General features: G+C 42.4%; 1 protein-coding gene across 7 annotated transcripts in view; it reads left to right on the top strand.

Moving 5' to 3' along the window:
- The window catches only part of EBF1 (EBF transcription factor 1), a 317,339-nt gene that overhangs the window by 269,822 nt on the left and 27,056 nt on the right, over positions 1-20,461 (top strand). For all 7 annotated transcript variants that reach the window (XM_045028556.1, XM_045028555.1, XM_045028554.1 and 4 more), the window contains exon 11: positions 8,425-8,513. In XM_045028556.1, the coding sequence (XP_044884491.1) occupies positions 8,425-8,513 (89 nt within the window). The remainder of the gene's footprint in view (positions 1-8,424; positions 8,514-20,461) is intronic.

The following is a 20,461-nucleotide window of genomic DNA, read 5'->3' as shown; positions in this document are numbered from 1 at the left end:
ATGGAGTTACTTCTGATTTACCATTCTGTTACAAGAGCAGAATCAGGCCTCTTATAATCCGCAAAGAGAGTGGCCGAGAGATGGTCGGATTTGCAAAGAAGGGAAGGTTAAAAATAAAGCATTTCCTAAAAGCAACCCGTTAGAAGCTTGAAAATGTGTATTAATGAAGTGAAAATAGGGCTTTTCCTGCAGAATGATGGGTTGCCTCCGCTCTTTCTCTCTCTCTTTCAGCCAAGACTTTAAAACAAAATGGCTGCTGGGCTCTCAGCACTTTTGAAAAAGAGCCTAAATACAGACTTTGGAGCCGAACCATAGGCACCCATTTTTAAAAATTGTGGCCTCTTTGTCTAACTATATATTCACTTAAACAGAGTGGTAATCCCCTGAGATCTGCACTTTTCCAGCAAAGTCGTTTGCAGCAAAGTCGTATTTTATTCTTTCATGAGTTTCCAGAATATGTTCCAGACAAATGGAAAATATTTATCTGAAAATGCTGTTTCTGCCCTGTTGGTGGAGATTGCAAAGTATGTCTCAATTAACCCAATAGCCTCCTGACTGGAGTCAGTACCTAACATACGTAACTTCCGTGGGCCTTTCTGTTCTACCCACTGGCCCCTGAGCCAGTGCTGCCAGGCTTTTTGAAAATTTTGTTAAAGGATCCAAAAGCTGGTTTGATGCATGAAACCACATGATTTATCAGGTTGTTTTAGAGCCAGATCTCACCCATTGAGGCAAGAAGACAATTGGAACAGCAAAAGGCGAAGGAAGTAGCTTGGAAAATGGCAAATCATGCAGTTTTCCCATGTACCCCGATTGCAGCGGGGTCATAGGTTAGCATTCAGAGTTAATATATGTTGAGGATTTTATCATATAGTCACTGGCATTCAAGCACTGCAGGCCTGGGAACCAGTGTATGAGCCTGAGCAGACAGATCTTGTCGTTTCAATGTGTAAGTTGCAGCATTAATTTGGGGCCAAGTCTGCATTCCTTGCACACTCAGAATCCCCATGGAGCACCCTGGGAAGTGTAGCTGCAAAAGGAATGCGGGACCAACCACTTCCATACTGCAGAAAAATTGCCACCGTTAAGAAAATATCACATTGCATAACGTGCCTCTGAAGCTGGCCCGTTTCACCATTAGTTCAATAAAGAACAGTCGCTAGGGAAACCCGGAGACCCAGGTGCTAGTCTGATCATTGGATTTGGCTCCAGAATGTTCTTTATTGCCTGGCAAACATATTGGATATTTGTTTGGACATTAAATTGCAATAAAATATAAATATTTCATTTCTTAATATCTCCATCTCTTTCTGTTTCCAGTAAAAAAAAAATGGCATCATGTCACAGTACCGTTAAGAAAAGGAAATTAAACACACAAGAATATATAAAGCAAGAGAGCCATGCAGCCATAAAAAGCAGGGAAATTCTGAGTTAGCCCTGGAATGGCCCTTCTAACACCAATTTTGGTTTCCAGGCGGTGGCTGCCCCTCCCACTTCCATTTTCCATTGCCTACGGGAATAAATACCCCATGGAAAGTTAATGGAAGGGAAGCTTTACAAAAAGCAAGTCAGATTCACAACAACAACAACAACAAAGATAGCCTGAAGGCTTGTGTGTTTTCACTGAATGATCTTTAATTAGCAAAGAGAACTCTTTGCGGGGAGATTTGCAAGATACACTTTTTCATTGGATGATGTGTTCTGGCTTTCCTTGCGGAACAAGTACAAAAAGCCGACAGAAGTGGTCAGTTAGAGTATGCTCCCAATGTGCCGTTTCAGAACGTATAGCATCATCATGCTTAGTATTGCTCTCTCTGTGGACTGCGAGGAATTGGTGAGGTCCTAGAGGGAGAGTTTGAGAAGAAAAATTGAAAGGAGAGAAGAGCAGTTGGGATTGCAGGCATAAGAACCAGTCAAGTAGAAACAGCTGTTCAGAGAGGCAGGGAGATGAGTTGCTGGAGGAGAGGACAAATGCACAGGAGAAAAAGTCCACTGTGATCCATGATTTTTTTTCTGAAGGCATTCAGCAGTGTGAGACCCACCTGTATCAGAGACGGTCTCTCACCTGTCCTCAGGTAGGCTCAGCTGAAATGCTCTTTGTCTCCAGACATTTTAGTAAATGCCTGGAAGTTTTAGCCACTTGGTCAAATGTCCAAGTGAAATGGGTTCTTCAGCCAAGTGAAATTTGTCATTGTTTGTCCTGTCTGTATTGCATATGTTTTGTGTATAATTTTTAATTGTGTCAGATGGCTGCCGTGTGAATAGGTGCATAACGTTGTGTATGGGTATCTAGTCTCTGTCTAGACACACACAGTCAAATTCTGTAAACTCCTTTGGCAAACTGTGTCGTCAAGTCCAGCTGCTGCCTTGTGTACCATGTGGGCACACCCCAGCACAACAGCCTCTTGACAATGCAGGGTCAGGGCCTGAACCTCTACTGTCCCTCTATTTCCCTTGTAGGGGCAAATCCAAAGGAAATGGGCTTTGCACAGGACACAGGGCTTAAGATCAAAGCATCTTCTCAGCTGTGGTACTCCAGTGGTTTCAGTCTGAAGCTACTGTTGCATTGTCATGCCGTAATGGTGTTCTTTTCCTCTGGATAGCCCCAGAGTATGTGTGAGGGTGGCACCACTGGCCATGGATGGGCCACCGGCCATGCTCTCACCACTTTCCCAGCCTGCCCTGCGTCCACTCCCTTCATGCCCTCCCCCCCAAAAAGCCCCCCATGGTGCTACAAAAAGAAGCAATATGGAACACTAACACATATATTAGCTTAAATGTTTCTGCAACCCCTCTTTCCCGCTCCACAAACAACCAAGGCCATTCTTTTGGGATTAGGACCCTCTGCACCTGTGGAGCAGAGGCAGATTTTTTCCCATCGCTGGTAACCTACAGCTTGTTATGAGTATTCTTTGCTTTTGTTGTTTGAGATTCCTGTGTTCCTTGCCCTTACATGCAGCCTTGCTGCTGGCTACATCTTCTGAAGCAGAGAATGCTCCCACTTTATATAGCTAGGTGCCGGTTTCATATTGGTTTTGCATCAAACAGAATAAAAGAAAAAATATGGCTGAAAAATAAAAGGAATAAACGAAGCCATGAATGCATGGGAAACAAATTAACTGGTTTTGCTTTATGCTCTGAACTCTTTCCATAATGCTTCTATGTAGTGTGTGTTTATTTTTCTTCAAATAATAATGTTAAAATGTGTCTAATTCAATTACTCTCTGCATCAGCTGAATGAGTTTTCCTTGGTGAAGAGTTCTCCTAGACTACCCCAAGCTATGAGTTCCATATGATATTTGAACAGGTTCTTTTAATTGCTGATATTAAGTGTCGATCATTCTGCCGTAAGTTGGCAGCATGGCTAGAGAAACAAATTCCTCTCTCAGATACATCAGACAGTCATTCAATTAACCAGCAAAGCTTTATTGACACAGTAGGAATTCATTATGTGAAATATTAAAAACAACCCACCACCCCTCCCCAAAAAAATCTTCCACTGTCTGGTTTAAATAAAAATGAGGGGAAGGGACTTTTTAAAATGGTGGATTATCTATACATCTTGATTTAAATGATCAGTTCAGTGATTGAAATTATAGTGATGGTGGAAACATTTTTCTCAAACGTTTAAGCAGCATTTTGGTTGAAAATCAAGTTGGAGGTGGAAACATGAAAATAATGCACACTAGTGTCCTTATTTCCTGAGACATTGTGTGTGTGTTTTATTAAACCCCTTCGAGTTTAGGACTTATGGCTTCAGATTTTCTGCATAAAGAGCTCTGTGGCTTATTCTGTTAGAGTTTAATTCGAAAGAAAGTTCTTCCTCAAGGGTTTAAGAAGTAATTCATAAAATGGTAAGAATAATAAATATTGTGCCTTAACTCATAGATAGACAGATTTTGTACACTTGGGTGTAATTTTAGTTAATTCACACAAGAGACAGGTTGGAAGTTTATTGTTTGAAAGTGAGAAAAATGGCTTAAATCTCATATTTGCAAAAATGATTATATTAGCTTAAATGAAACTGCTATTCTGTTAACAACTTCAGTAAGCATTACATTTGGAAAAGTATTTTAATAAAAAGTTACCTGAAGTTCACTACAACTTAAGATATATAAGTGAGGGGAAAGTACTTACTTTGATTTATGTGTCTTTTGGGGGTGTAATTATTGGCTTTTTACTCACCTATGTAAAACAATATACTTTTGTAAATGGATTTCTGGCCACTTTACTCCATTTTTTAAAAAACATAAAAAGTAAGCCCTGTCAATCAAATAATTTTAAGGTTTATTTCCTCTTTAGAAATGATTGATAGCCTTTTAGATTTACAAGTTGACAAGTTAAGGGGTTCTATTGGTATAATTATGTACTAAATTCACAGTCTTTCAATTTAAATGTCCTTTTAAAACCACAAGATTATCATACCTGTATTTTGAAAAGTGGGCCAGTCAGTTTGGGTTGGTATACAAATTACTTCCATTAGCCTTGGGACCTATTTGAATTTAATACAGTTTTTAAAGTTATTAGTACTTTCAATAGTACTTTTTAAAAATTAGAGTAATGGGAATGCATTTTAAGTACAATAGATGGTAGCTTGTTTTTAATGTATGGATGGATGTCAAGAATACAAATACTGACTTTATTGCTCAGTCTGAAAGTATGAAAAAAATCTTGATCCCCTGCCCTCCTCCACTTTATCTTAGGACACTGGGAAATGGAGTATATGTGTGGTGGAGTTCAGATGTAGAGGCCAATCCAGATCTCATTAAATACAGTACCAAAACCTTCCCTTAGGCCAGAGTCTGATCTCGTGTGTTCACTGGTGAAAGTGATGGAGTTACTCCAGATTTTCACCAATGTAAATGAGATCAGAATCTGGCCCATTTCTTTGGCATTTTGATGTAATGGAGCAGGTCTGATTTGTAACTCCAAGGCTGGGGCTAAATATTTAAGCAGGCCTTTTGGTGCTGGAGGCAAAAGTTTAAAGTTGACCGAAATTACAAGTGAAATGAGTTTACTGGTCTAAATTGGAAGAAAAATGGATGGCGGCCCTGGCCAGATCTGTGGTGAGACAAGCAACTCAATTTTATTTTGCATTGGGTCAAAGATAATACAATTCAAATAGTTAGAGACTGAATAAGATGACAGATGATGAATGCTGCTGCGGACCCGATCCTGTAAATGGCTGAGTGCATTCTCCCTCCCCACTGAAGAAAAACTGAAATCAGCTGAAGTTAAGGGTGCTCAACACCTCCCGGGAAGCACTAAGTACCTTGTGGGATTGGACCACAGTTACTCTTTTTTCAGTTCTCCGGTTTAGAAAATAGTCCCAGGAAATACTCTGTGGATTTCTAATGTGCTGAAAGTGTGGGAAGATATGAGAAAATGACTAGTACCTCAGAGGGAATTTCAAAACTGGCCTCCATTTATAATATCCCAGAACTTAGTAACTACTTTCAGTAAAGATGGAGAGGGGGGAAAGTGGGGAAAAAACTAGATTGAAATGCAGAAGAAATGTACTTGACAGAACCTAGCTAAAATCTTTTAACACAACTGCAAGAGAAATCTCGATTAGAACTGTAGAGATGTTGTTGTTTAATGTCTCATAGTTGAGCTATTTATAATAAATAATAATTTATCATAAGAATTAGATACAGTTTAAGCTAGACATATACGCAATGAAGGGCGGTATAAGGAAATTGCTAAATAATGAGATCAGTGGTTTAAAAAATAAGTACATTGTGTCTAGATTTTTCTACAAAATTACATGGCAGTGCTGACAACGTGAGGCTAGACTGGGAAATAGAAACAAACAAAATATCCAGAGGACTGGAAGGCTGTGATATTACCTGTTCTCGATCATGGAGTGAAATACTATGCTTGGATGTTTCTGCATGTCAGTCTAACAAAACAACATAGATGCAAAGTTTACAGCAGAATATAGGCTTGTAGAAATGCAGGGGTGGAAGGGACCTCAAGAAGTCATCAGCTACAGCCCTCTGCACTAAAGCAGCACCAAGTGAAGCTAGACCATCCCTGACAGGTTTTTGTGTAACTTGTTCTTAAAAATCTCCAGTGATGGGGATTCCACAACCTCTCTTGGAAGCCTATTCCAGTGCTTAACTATCCTTATAGTTAGAATGTTTTTCCTAATATCTAACTACATCTCTCTTGCTACTAAGCCCTTTACTTCTTGTCCTGCCTCCAGCTGACATGGAGAACAATTGATCACAGTCCTCTTTAACAGCCCTTAATATAGCTGAAGATTGTTATCAGGTCACCCCTTGGTCTTCTTTTCTCAAGACTAAAACGTCCAATTTTTTTAAACTTACCTCGTAAGTCAGGTTTTCTACACCTTTTATCATTTTTGTTGTTCTCCTCTGGACTCTCTCCAGTTTGTTTACATCTTTACTGAAGTGTGGTGCCCAGAATTGGACACAGTACTCCAGCTGAGGCCTCACTGGTAACACGTAGACCCCAGAACGATATTAGCTACCACATCACATTGTTGATTTGTATTTGGTTTGTGATCCCCAGATCCTTTTCAGTAGTACTATCACCTAGCCAGTTACCCCGCTCTCCGCATTTTGTAGTTGTGTTGTGGAGGGGGTGCCATAATACTTGGGGAACATCTCATATTGAAAGGCTGCTGGTCTGATGCTAAAACATTGTTGCAAAAGATATTTCAGGGATACACCCAAAAGATTCCTGTTTTGATGCTAGAGAAACTTCCTGATTCAGTTTAGTTGAGTAAGGGTATGAGAATCTGAGCCTTCGTTTGCAAAAACAAATACCCACTGTAGAGATGTGGTTGCCAAGAATAAAATAATTAAGAGAAATTGAACACTCAGCTGCCTAGAGTGGATTAACATCTGGCCTATTTGGGGAAAGTTTGGCCGAAGGGACAGAGGGATTGGTTAAAATCAAATCAGTGATATTACTTTTATACTATGTGTGTGCTTACTGTAATAAACAAATATTGAAATGGCCTTTTATTAAAAATAAAAATAAAAGACGACTTGTGGAGTAAGGTACTACTCAGTGTGAGTAAGGGTTGCAGAATCTGACACTAAATCCATTTAAATGAATTAGATGGTGTGAATCTAGTCACAAGAAGATCATAGTCCTCATAATGAAGCCACCAGGGAAGTCAATGCCAGGTGCATTCACAGTTCAGGAGCGGTCAGAGACTGAAATGGCAGGGTGTGTTGGTTGGGACAGGCCAAGATACGCTGACAACTGTGTAAGGAGGCTTGAGAGTGCTTGACTCTGGTTCCAGCCCAGCAGAGCACTTAAGTTCCATTGACCTCAATGCTTTAAATTAAGTGTGGAGATGCTAGAGACCCAAAAGGTGAATTCAAGGTGAATGCAAGGCTTCATTTCCTGTTTTCACAGAGTCTTATCTCTGTAGTGTGTGCCCCCTAGTGGCCACACTGAACAGAGGTTCTGAACATTCACAACTAACACCACAGTAAGCGCATAGAATCATAGACTTTAAGGTCAGAAGGGGCCATTATGATCATCTAGTCTGACCTCCTGCACAAGGCAGGCCACAGAATCTCACCCCCCACTCCTGTAACAAACCCCACTTGCTCGACTGCTTTGCTGAGTAGGGATGGGCTGAAGCACATGCTTAAAGTTAAGCAAATGCAAAGCCGATGTGCTGAATCAGGGCCTCTATCAGTGCTATTAATGCCACATTCTCATGAGAATTTAAATCTTCCTCTTTCTTCCCTTTTCCTTTGCCTTGATGACTGTGGATAAAACCCTAAAAATGCAAATGGCAATGTTAAACGAAATAAACTCAGTAGGTGTCAATTCAAGTGTTGATAATTTGAGGGCTGATCCTGGACCACTGAAGTCAACGGTAGTTTTGCAATTAACTCCAGTGGGTGCAGAATTGAGCCCTTGCTGTGACAAAAGTGCACAAAAGTTTACAATGAAAATGTACGTGATCTTTACATACAGGTGGTCTGAATACATAATAGTATGTGAGAATGTGAGTCTCTTTGCTTTGTCCTTTTGTCTTCCAATCAAAAGGGACTTTCCTTCTAACTTGAAAAGAGAAACAAATGAAACGCAGGGTGCAAAGCATTTATCAAATGAATTTATCAAGGCTTGCAGAGATACCAATTGCTCCTTACTCAGGAGCTGTTTACAAAGCCCTGAAACTTTGCAGCAACCTTGTCACAGATACTTGAGAAGGAAGGTTTTTGTTTCTTTTTAAACCAAAGCCTCAAAACTAACCTCAAACAGTGCTTGAAGCAAGACTTCACAGTCATTGCTGATTTAAGTAAAAAAGAGCAATGAGAGGTTTAGCTCTGATCGTTTTCTGATCTTGTGATGCATTGTTAATTGTTACCCAGCACGACTGAGCCTCTTTGCGTGCCGTTTGTCATCTCATGATGTTTGTTGTCATTTCAGCCCTGAACGAGCCCACCATTGACTACGGTTTCCAAAGGTTACAGAAGGTTATCCCGCGGCACCCTGGTGACCCCGAACGCTTGCCAAAGGTCAGCACCAAAGTTTTTTTTTCTTTGTTTAAATATGGCAAAGGTGGGATTGCCTGGTCTCTGTTTGAAAATAAGCACTTTCCCCTTTACCAAAGAAACCCACCAGTCTGGCTGTTAATGTAATGTCCTGGTTTGGCATCGGTGGCAGCTCACATAGACACTCTGCCCAGAAGGTTCAACTAACAAACCTTCACTGCAGCCTTCTTGGACATTGCACATGGCCTGCATCACAACTGGAGCTAGCCTGTCCGCTGCCTGGAGTGTGCTTAGGGTGACCAGACAGCAAGTGTGAACAATCAGGACAGGGTGCGGGGTAGTAATAGGAGCCTATATAAGAAAAAGACCCAAAAATCGGGACTGTCCCTATAAAATCAGTACATCTGGTCACCCTATGTGTGCTGTGTCTGGAGGTCTTAAAGGCACGGTCCATTGCAGGTAGTAATGTGCAGGAACACTCCACACCATCATGGGGTATTGTGGGTATTTGGGAACACAAGCCTTCTGTACATTTCAGCAAAGTTAGACCTGGATAACTTGATGATGTTTGTCTTAGCAGTGGCTGGTATTGCAGTCATATCTTGCAAAGTTACACTGAGAACTCTACCACTGTATAAATCAGAGGAGCACAAGCCACTGTGAGTGTGTGTCATTTTCTGTTCAGCCATGTGTCTCCATTTAATATAACAGTACACGCCGTTGTTTCAGTAACCCTGAAATAATCAGGCCATGTCTACACTACAAAATTACATCATCCTGTTATGTCGGCATACAGCTGCCGCAGTTATTACATCGCTTGTGCATGGGCACACTTGCTTCCTTGTGTCGGCAGGGAGTGTCCTCATTGGGAGCGCTGGTATCGATGCAGAGTGCAGTGCAGTGTGGGTAGGTATCCCACTGTGCAGCTTGCCACCGGCCAGCACAGGGTGTTTGGGGAAGTTTTTGCAACGCCTGATGAGAGATGGAGGCAAGTGGCTTAGCGATCAGTTCTGCGCCATTCAAAGTTATTGGAAAAAAACTGCCATTGACTTCAGTCCTGCAACAGTAAGTGATTGGGCAGAGGAGAATTGGGAAGTTCGAAGTTTTATCCTGACACTGACTCCCTCTGTACCCCTGTGTAAAATCCCTTGACTTTTCTGCATTAGTCTCCTGAGCTATAATATTGGGATATCTCGGTGCTCACAACGGAGCTATGATAGTGCTTGTGAAGTGCTTTGAAATGGAAAAAAGTTAATAAGCATCCTCGCATTATTATGTACTATCTGTTGACACAGAAATGAAATTAGATGAGTTATTTTAAATGTCTTGCTAGCTCTCCGTTCTCTTTGATTGGGAAGGCTTCAGGCATTGGTGCGTGGGTTTTTTTGTTTTGTTTTTTTTGCCCTTCCTTCCTGCCTCCTGAGAAATGAGAAGAAAACATGCTGTCCTGGAGCACGGGTTTTCATTGGCTTCATTCGCCCTCAAAAAACTTTTCTCCTACCACCCTCTCCCCCATCCGCATGCTTTTTAGACAGGTTTGCGGCATGCTTTTGTACCTAGGACTGCTTCCTCAGAGGTGCAATCCTCCCTAGGGGATAAACAGCATCCTACTTCTGCATGAGCCTTTTGTGAGCGCAGCATATCTCTGCAGCCAAGGATGCCCACGGAGAGAAGCTGTTTGCCAGAGAATAACAACGTGATTCTGATGCACTCCGGATTTGCAAGCCTAAAGGGTGCAGAAGTCATAAGATTGTTCTGGACTCAAATTTCCAACTAAATAGCAGAGCCTTGTTTTCTGTTTTTAAACAGATTGAATGTAAAATAGGGCCAAACCTTTTCCGCTTGGGTTAGCAGATTTGATATGGCAATGGGCTATCAATCTCCTCTCCGGCCACGAATGCTTATGGGTGGGCTACTGCAGGATGTGCCCTCCTGGGCCGGTGGTGTGATACGGCTGTGCAATTTGAGTTTGGGTTCACTGCAGCATTGGCCATACCAGAATCTGAGTCCTAGCAGTTTGCAGGCTCCTAGTATAAAGCAATGGCTTTTACTGCATAGGAAGAACCTAACCTCTTTGTAGGGCAAAATCTAATTTTGCTTATTCATCTACCTCTTCTGACACTCATCTCAGTTACATTATGGCCTTTCTCATTGTGACAGCAAGGAATCACACAAGAGTAACTGGCAGCAGAAGGTTTTTGAGGTTCAGGTGTGAGAAATCCTACAGAGAATGTCTGAATTTCTACATTGTTAAAAGCAGCCCATGCACAGGAGCTGAGTCCACTACTCACACATTGCCTGAATTAGAGCATTCCCACCGCATGCTAGCCCAGCAGGCCAGAGGGCAGATTGAAAGGGGGAGATCTTCCTTCTCAACCCACAAGTTTGGCCCTCACTGCAGTTCTTGGCCATGCAGTCGTAGTGGTGGTGGTTTTGCAGAGGTTCAGAATGAAATCTGGACTCGTCAGGTTTGTCCCACTTCTCGTGAGCTGCTAACTATTTTCACCTGGGTGCAAATTCATTGGCTGTGCCGCCTGCATTATTTTTTTAACACACTCTTCCATCCGTCACCTTCTAAGATGTCGTAGTTTGCATTTCCTCCTCTGGGTAGCGAGAAGGAGTTGGTTTGAGGTTAGTGCATGGGGCAGAGGATCAAGATTCCTGAGTTCTTTTCCCAGCTCCACCCCTGGCATTCTGAGCAAGCCACTTCACTGCACCGCTGTTCCCTGGCGTTCCACTCGGTATAAGAAGGATGTTAATAGTTCACAAAGGATGCCTTGAGGTTTAAATAATTAATGCTCGCTGGGTGCTTTTAGATCCTTGAGTGAAAGGTTCCGGGGATTACTGAAATGTGGTCCAGGTAACCCAGCATTTTTCTGCTGTCCTATGTGTGTTTCCTCCTACTTGACTGGTCTTCCATGAAGTCGCTAGATCAAGGGAAATCATCTTTTCTGTATTCCGGGTGTGATCTGAGCTTGTGTAAATCAGACAGTGAAGAAGTTACCAATTTCCTATTTCAAGGAATAATTGAGCCCCTGGATGGAACCAGTGTTCCTGTAAGATCCTAGAGGGAGGCAAGGGGAGGATACACGTCTTTGGCAGCTGTGTTAGAGAGAGCTTGAAGGTTGGGCCTCAAGTTCAGGACTCATTAACATGCCGTGCACAGAGGCTGAATGCAGCAGGGGCTGGCACATGTCGGCTTCTGCATTTAAGGCACTGATGGGTCATTCCCAACACCATTTGCTGGCTCCAGAATCCTAATCAAGGACGCAGGGAGTTTGTGTGCAGGCTGAATGCTGCGCGATGCTCTTCCGTAGTCATTAAAACGAGGCCAGGCTTTGGCAGGATTCCACGGCAGGCAATTGTCAGTGACTACTTAAATGAGAGTTGAGGGCCATCTGGCTTTGGATGTTAAGATGGACAGAAGCACCAGGAGTGAAGAAGGAAAATGGGAGGGGGGCAGAGAAGGGAATGGAGAATAGTGCTCAGAGCTTTAGATGTTGCTTTTCTTATTTTTTAACCATTGCCATTTCAGTGTATCAGCGCTTCCCATATGTTAAGAGCCTTGTATGCTGTGCTTTTCCATCAACCTCCCCCACCCCACACGTTTCCATAACTGCCATTAGGGACTGAAGGCCATTGTTCCATTAAAGCATTATTGACGAAATAGACATCTTTTAAGAAATGGCAGCAGCTGTCGTCCTGGTGGGAGCGTGATGCTGACTCTTAGTGCATGCTCTCTGCTCTGCAGGGCACCAGAGGAGGAATGTAGCAGCAACATCTGTGGCCCCAGGGATTGTGATATCCTACAGTAGAGCGTTGGTCTCCTCTTGCTTTAAAACCGCTGGGCCAGTTTTTCAAAAGGGCTCGGCACCCACCCAGCAACTTCCATTGAGAACAACAGAGAATTCAGACTCCCTTTTCCCACCGTTGGTTACGGGAGGAGCTGCTGGGTGCTGAGATCCATGGAAAATCTGGCCTGAATTTTTTTTTTAAATGTACAGTTTCTGGAGAAGCAGGAATGGAAGCTGGTGTGGGGGGGATGGAGAGGCGGAATAGCCGGCTGAGGGGAGGAGGCTTCTCTCTCATGCACAGGGGCAGATCAGGGGCAAAGAAGCCAGCTGACTAGAGGGGTCACTAACAGATGTGCCTGGACACACATTCCATGAGCAGAGCCAGTTCAAGGGTGGTGGAGGGGACCTTCTATCCCTGGATTCAGCTCAGCCACCTGGGGTGAGTTGGGTAGAAATCTTTCCTGGCCAACACATCGATGAGGCAGATTGTGGGGGAGCAAGAGCTCTCCAGAGAGAAGTAAAGAGAACTAGTGGGATGCTAGAGCTGAGGGATTGTATCACAACCCCTATGGTGGAGACTGGAGAAGGCCTGCTCCATGGGGCTGGGAAATGTGTGTGTGTGTGTGTGTGTGATCACTCTCTCTCTCACACACTCAGATCTTGGTTCTTGCACACACGTGTGCGGTGGAAGTCTGTAAAGAGGTTTAAATCACATGCACATTTCATTTATTTACTTTAAGATAAATCTCGGGCAGGCACCGGGAGATTCTGGAGCTATGCTAGCAACTTCACAGATAGTTGTAAAGCAGGTTCCATTATGAGGTAGATTTTAAACACCCCCTTCCTCACCAGCTCTTACACAGAAAGTTCCTTGCCAGACACGATTTCCCATGCATAGTCTCCAGGGAGCAGCGGGTGATGCGGTTCAGGTGAATTGGCCCCTAGTTACTTTTGACTTACAAGACTTTAGGAACAAAGAGTTTAGGCCATAATACAGAGTGTGGGACTCTATTCTGGGAAGCAGTGACTCCGAAAAACATTTGGAGGTTGCGATAGATAATCAGCTGAACATGAGATCTCCCAGTGTGGTGATGTGACTAAAAGAGTGAAGGGATGCATAAACGGGGGACTCTCAAGCAGCAGTAGAGAAGTTAGTTTACCTCGGTATTTGGCACTGCTGGGACCATTACTGGAATACTATGTCCAGTTCGGGTACCCCCTATTCAAGAAGGATGTTGATAAATTGGTTGGGGTTCAGAGAAGACCCGCGAGAATGGCTAAAGGATTAGAAAGCCTACTGTGTAGTGTTAGACTCAACGAGCTCAATCTATGTAGCCTAAAAAAAAAGGGCTGAGGGGTGATTTGAGGACAATACCTACACGGGGAACCAATAGTCAATAACGGGCTCTTCAAAAATATAACGACGGCTGGACCTTGAAGCTAGACAAATTCAGATTGGAAATAAGGCATACATTTTTAACAAAGAATAAACAACCATTGGAATAATTTACCAAGTTGTGTGGTGGATTCTCCATCATTGACAACTTTTAAATCAAGACTGGATGTTTTTCTAAATGCTCGGCTCTAGGAATTATTTGGGGGAAGTTCTCTGGCTCGTGTTCTACAGGTCAGATGAGATGATCACAATGGTCTCTTCTGGCCTAGGAATCTATGAATGAAAAAAATGATTGTCTGTAAAAACGTGATGCTTATTTTCTCTCTCACTGCTCTGTGCAAACTAATGCCAAGTATGTTTTTTTGTCATTGCTGGCAACTGCTGGCTACCACTGTACTTAAGATTGTGATTGCTCACTAGGTATGTGAGAAGCAACTCGTATCTACCTTGCTTACCCTCCCAATAGGGGTCAGAGATCCTACCCCGCTGATACAATCCAGCAATCCATCTTTAGCCTGCTTGTCCTGCGCTGCACATTGTATCCTCTGAACAGGGGCTTTATTTCTGCTTATGTCCCTGTGGAGGAGAGAGTGGCGCTCACAGCAGTCTCTTTGCCTGTGAGGCGGTGTTCCACCTTCCCTCATGGACCCTCTCCCATGCCAGTCCCCAAGCCATAAAACATAACCTAAGGGGCATTTCTTCTTCCTTTGCACTGAACAGAGGGTGGCTGGGAGGATGTGGCTCACGGCACCACAAGCTACTGTTGGACTCCCTACGCTGACAGTGAAGACGTGAGATGTGATGACCGTCTCTAACCACTAGGCTGGGATAGGGACGCGGGAGCAGAGTGAAGGCTGGTCCTGACACCTTTGCAGTGATTTTCTGGCGTTCTACACTGCTGCTCATACCAGTACTAGGTGGGCTGTGCAGTGTATGTACTCTACACACCGCCATAAGGCATGTGCAGGGTAGACTTACCCTTAGGGTGAGATGTTCAAAACCACCAAGATTTGAGTAGTCAAATGCCTGAGGCAGCAGCTTTGAAAACTTTCACCCTTAAAGGGCAATCTCCTGATCAAAGTGTTGTGGTGGGCTGTGGGGTTTTCTTTTTCTGGGACTATGTGGGGTCTGAAACACGGGAGAGCTCAGAAACAGTGACAGGCGTATAGCTGAAGGGCAGAGTCAGATACAAACTTCTGGCAAAGAGCCCTTACTTTTCCGAAGGTCAGCAGCCTGCGTACACATTTCAGTGAGTTTTCTTTATAATTGGGTCAGCATTTACTCAGCAAATGATTAGAGCAGATGGTGTCATTTAGAATCTGTGACAAAACTTTAATACGTGCGGGCTAGCAGCATGACAGGGATCTATGCATCATTTCCTCACTCTTCCAGCCCGAGGGCAGGTTTCTAGATTGGGTCTGGACCCTCTAGATTAAATCAGCCCATTCCACATGAGTGACTTGAGCCACTTGTTTGAACAACCAAGGATGATGATCCCTGTAATCTTAGATTCCCCAATTTTTTTAAAAAAAACCCTACAACAATGAAATGATGGAGGCAGGAAGACACTAACCAGGTAAACATGATTCCTTCAAGCAGTAGCGCTTTTAAAGAAAATAAACCCCAGTTTGAGGAAAGTAACAAAGGCTGCATTTGTGTATTTTGCTCCATGGAGCTGAAAATATCTTGTAAATTGATCCTGTGGGAGTAATAAATACACATTACTTTATCTTGTACTTCATGTCCTATACCCCTGAGCCTTGATAGAACAACACCACTTAATAGACTTAAAAAAAGAGTAATTACAGTCATTGGTTGTGTGATTTTTCAGCCCTTCCAGCCCTGCCTGACCTTCTAATTTAGCTCACCGTATCTAACTAATGCATTTATATTCATCTTTTATGAAGCATGTGTAGTACAAAATTGACTTTGCAGCCTTTAGCAAGCTGTCTTACCAGGTTTAGGATCTGGTTAGTACTGTGAATAGTGTGTGTGTGCACGCTTGCACATGTGTGTAAATCTTGCCACACATGAGCTTCCAATTAATTATTTTTGATCCTTTTGGAAATATAAAAAGTATTTATTCCATTCTCCCCCCTCTCCCCTTTAAAGCTTTGATACATTCCAGCATTATTTACAGCTAAACATGAAGGCAAAAAAGATGCAACTGTTTTTAAAATGATTACCGCTAATGTCTCTGCTTGTCAGAAGTGCTTAAATTTCCCTGCGCTTTGTCTAAAAACTTAGCACTGTTACCTTTTAAGAATTACAAATGTATAAGATCTTACCAAGCTGATTTACAAACACAGCTGACAGTTCATGATGAATGATGTTGCAAAATGTGCAGTTTGTTTCTTTGTCATTTCTAGATGTCTCTCTATTAGGGTGTGGATTAAGAAAAGAGAGAGCCCCCTCTGAAAGAGCCCTTGAGCGACAGAGCACACAAATCTCTCTCCCATGTTTCCTCATAACTTCCTACCCAGTGCACTCATCCAGCAGAGCACAATTGTTCTCTGTGCATTTTCTTCCACCATATGGTATCCTCATTACCATACACTAAGGGTCCATATGGAGAACTTGTGAAGTGAACTGTATTCATTTTAACTGCCAGATGAGCAGCCTTTTGCTTTGCAAGCTTAGCTTAAGTCATCTGCTGTCTTTATGTTGTTATGGCAACACAGTACCAATAAAAAATTCTAATCTACTGTAAGTGTCTTGGATCACAGTATTTTAAGTGCTTGCTGTAACTGTCCTCTAAGTGAGGATGCTTGTTCTTTTAGTATGACAAAGGGTTATTGTCAACTCCAGCAGGTGGCAGTAAAGAAATTGTTTCTTTTTTTTTCCCTGGAAAAGTCATATAATTACAAAACAGTATATCACAAACATATTTGTAGGCTGATCCTCCAAATTTCATTGTAAGGTTAGGATCACAGCTAACGCTCCTTCCATGCTGCAAATCACACACTGAACTGTGAAATGATGGTGGCAGCAAATGCGTTCCTAGGGTTTTGCTGAGAGAGAGAGAGAATTAGACTGAAGCACCACTTCATTGGAATTCTGAAGCCTCCATAACCATGAAGCTGTTTTCGCTACACCCCTGAATTACTCATTCAAACACCATGCTAATTAAGAGTACCTTAAAGTAATGGAAGTAGGCAGCAACATCCTTAAATATAAATCATTTTCACCTCTGCAGGCCACATGATATGTTGCATCTCTCTCTCTCTGTCTGTATTGAAAGTGAATGTTTGCTGTCTCAGTTCATCAGTTCACATTAGCCTCATGCTGAATATTTAAACACAGAACAATTTGAACGCACCATGAAGGGAGACAGTGACTGCGCTTTCACTGGGAACAGCAAGGGCTCATCTAATAATAATTTAGTAAATCAGCCATTTAGTGGCTCCGTTGTACACTGCATTGTGCCAAATAATATTCACTTCAACTGTACGCTGATAAAATTGAAATTCAGACCCAAGTCACGCAGCCATCTTTTGCTCAATGGAGAGATGAAACGGAAAATCGCCCTCCCAATAGAGTAATTGTGTTTAGTGATTTATCATAAATATAGTGGCATAGCAATAGAAACAGGAATTGGTTGTATATGGTACAGTGTAGTCTAATTATGCTTTTATTGTTTTAGTTTCTTATGCATTGGCAATTCAGCAATTCAGAGCTTGCCATCACATCTTCAACTCTGTACGTATGTGGATGAGGAACAGTGACATAGCTGCACTGTGCGGGGACCAGTCATACCTTTAGGGGGCAGTGTACTGCCCTGGTGGAAGTCCATGGAGCCATTGTCTCATAGACCAGCATGATGTCCTGGAGGAGCTCTGGGAGTGCAGCTATGATGGTCCCTTTCACAGGGTGCACTTTGCCCCACTCCACGGACCCGTTTAGTTCCTCCGCTCCCTGAATGCAGGGGGTGCAGTTGTATGAATCATATAATCATAGAATATCAGGGTTGGAAGGGACCTCAGGAGGTCATCTAGTCCAACCCCTTGCTCGAAGCAGGACCCAACCCCAACTAAATCATCCCAGCCAAGGCTTTGTCAAGCCTGACCTTAAAAAACTCTAAGGAAGGAGATTCCACCACCTCCCTAGGTAACCCATTCCAGTGCTTCACCACCCTCCTAGTGAAACAGTTTTTCCTAATATTCAACCTAAACCTTCCATTTTTTCCCCATGTGCACCAGGGCCAAATCCTTGCTCTCACAAATAATCCCTATTTACTTGAGTAAAACAGCAGGATTTGTTCCCAATTGTGTTATTTTCAAACACTTCTGCAGAGAAGTCAGTACACAATTAGGTTGACAGAATTATATAGGAAATGGAACAAGCAGAGGTATGTTCTCCTAGCGCACCTTAATATGAGGCTCAAAAGATGTGTGCAGATTTGCAGTAACTACCTATGCAATTCGTGCACTAAAAACTGTCTCTTCATGTTAGTTGTACCTGTAGGAACCATGTTATAACCTTAGATATGTTACTGTTGAGTAAGGAGCAGGATGGTTTGGGGGATTCATAATTTAGTTCTATACCTAGCTGTACAACAGACTTTTTGTTTCACCTTGGACAAGCCTTGCCTTAGTTTCTCCATCTGTAAAATGGGGCTAATATTTTAGGTAATATTTGTTTGTTTCAGTTACTTGAGCTCCTACACAGGCTCTGGGCCCTATACATATTTTATAAAAGCACCTTTCCTCATAAGCCACAAAAGTTTCCCCAAATAAGGTCCTTACCTCTCCACCTACTAAGTCAGCCTGGCCTGTCAGAAACAGCTGAGGAAAACAGCTAGGCTATGCTGAGTGCAGATAGCAAGGCTCTCTGTGATGCAGGGCAGTGGGGAAATAATACCTACCTTCTTGGGGTGTTGTGAAATTTCATCTTTTCTTGTAATAAGGAACTTTGAGATCCTCAGATAGAAGGCATTCTAGAAGTGTAAAGCATTATCAACAAGCCAGCCTACAGTTACCATTTCTAAACTTAATTGCAGGTGATATACAGTGGTTCACTCTCTGATATAAAATATTATCACTGCATATTTCTCAATTCTCACAACACACTCCAGTTGAGCAGCAGAGAGCATCCTTCTTACCATCATGATGCCGTTTAGCAGCGTGTGCTAGAAGCATACGGTGCCATTGTCATAATTCTTCTAAGAAATACAGGACTTCACAATCTATACTTAACTGCTGACACTTGAAAACTCAGACATTTTGGTAAAATGAATCAGGCCGTAATGTTTCTTTTATGAGATCTCTTCTCATAGGAAGGAGGTTTGGCACCATTTGGAGATCAAGCATAGTGATCCATCATAGTAAAGTCAGCTGTCCCAGCCAGCTTCTCAGAGGTCACTCGATCGAACCAACAGCTCGTACAACTATATTATTGCTTATGGAACAGTAATTGAGGCACTATGGATAAAAATTACCTGGTCTAATAGGCAGTGAACAATTTGCTCTCAATACAATTATAAGCCAAATCATTCATTTCATAACACTTGGACTAATTTATTTGTTGACCTTTTAATATCCATAGCTCTTCAGCTGTATTAACTGCAACTCAGAAAAATCTCTTGTTCATTTTACTTTCATTGATTTTTTTTCCATTGAGGCAATAACAGTTGTTTGAGTACAGCCTTTCCTTTCTGTTGTAAAAGTCAATCATGTAACTTATGGTGATATAACTCCTCTGGACTGAAACATCTTCTAAGTACAATAGTGTACAGTCTCATGCTATCTCTGTAAACAAGGGCATGCATTTTGGCTTTGTTTTCATGATAGATCTGTGTTCACATTAATATATTGGACAGTGGAAGGTGGAGAGGGTGCACAGGAATATTATATAAAGCTATGCCACCCTATGTAATGTAATTTTGTTTCATATACAGTATTGAAGATGCAGGAATTTCAGAAGTTGTCTTTATTTTAATCCCCACAATAGGACGAGCTATAGGCCTGCTCATTAATGAAAATATCCTCATCATTTTATCTTGATATAGTATCTTAAGACCATAAGAACAGCCATACTGGGTCAGACCAATGGTCCATCTAGCCCAGTATCCTGTCTCCCGACAGTGGACAGTGCCAGGTTTTTCAGAGGGAATCATCAAGTGATCCATCTCCTGTCTCCCATTCCCAGCTTCTGGCAAACTGAGGCTAGGGACACCATCCCTGCCCATCCTGGCTAATAGCCATTGATGGACCTATCCTCCAGGAATTTATCTAGTTTTTGTTTGGTTTTTTTGATCCCTGTTATAGTCTTGGTCTTCACAACATCTTCTGCCAAAGAGTTTGACAGGCTGACTGTCTGCTGTGTGAAGAAATACTTCCTTTTGTTTGTTTTAAACCTACTGCCTATTAATTTCATTTGGTGACCCCTACGTCTTGTGTTATGAGAAGGAGTAAATAACACTTCCTTATTAACCTTCTCCACACCAGTCATGATTTTGTAGCCCTCTATCACATCGCCCCTTAATCGTCTCTTTTCCAAGTTGAAAAGTCTGTCTTATTTCTCTCTCCTCATATGGAAGCTGTTCCATACCCCTAATCATTTTCGTTGCCCTTTCCTGAACCTTTTCCAATTCCAATATATCTTTTCTGAGATGGGGCGACCGCATCTGCACGCAGTATTTAAGATGTGGGCGTACCACGGATTTATATAGAGGCAATACGATTTTTTTGTCTTATCTATCTCTTTCAGAATGATTCCCAACATTCTGTTTGCTTTTTTGACTTGCAGCCCAAAGGACCACCAAGCACTTTGCAGACTGGAAC

The sequence above is a fragment of the Mauremys mutica genome, chromosome 8 (genome assembly GCF_020497125.1).
Source record: "Mauremys mutica isolate MM-2020 ecotype Southern chromosome 8, ASM2049712v1, whole genome shotgun sequence".
NCBI lineage: Eukaryota > Metazoa > Chordata > Testudines > Geoemydidae > Mauremys > Mauremys mutica.
Note: the sequence above shows the minus strand (reverse complement) of the source record. Positions and strands in the feature narration are given on the sequence as shown.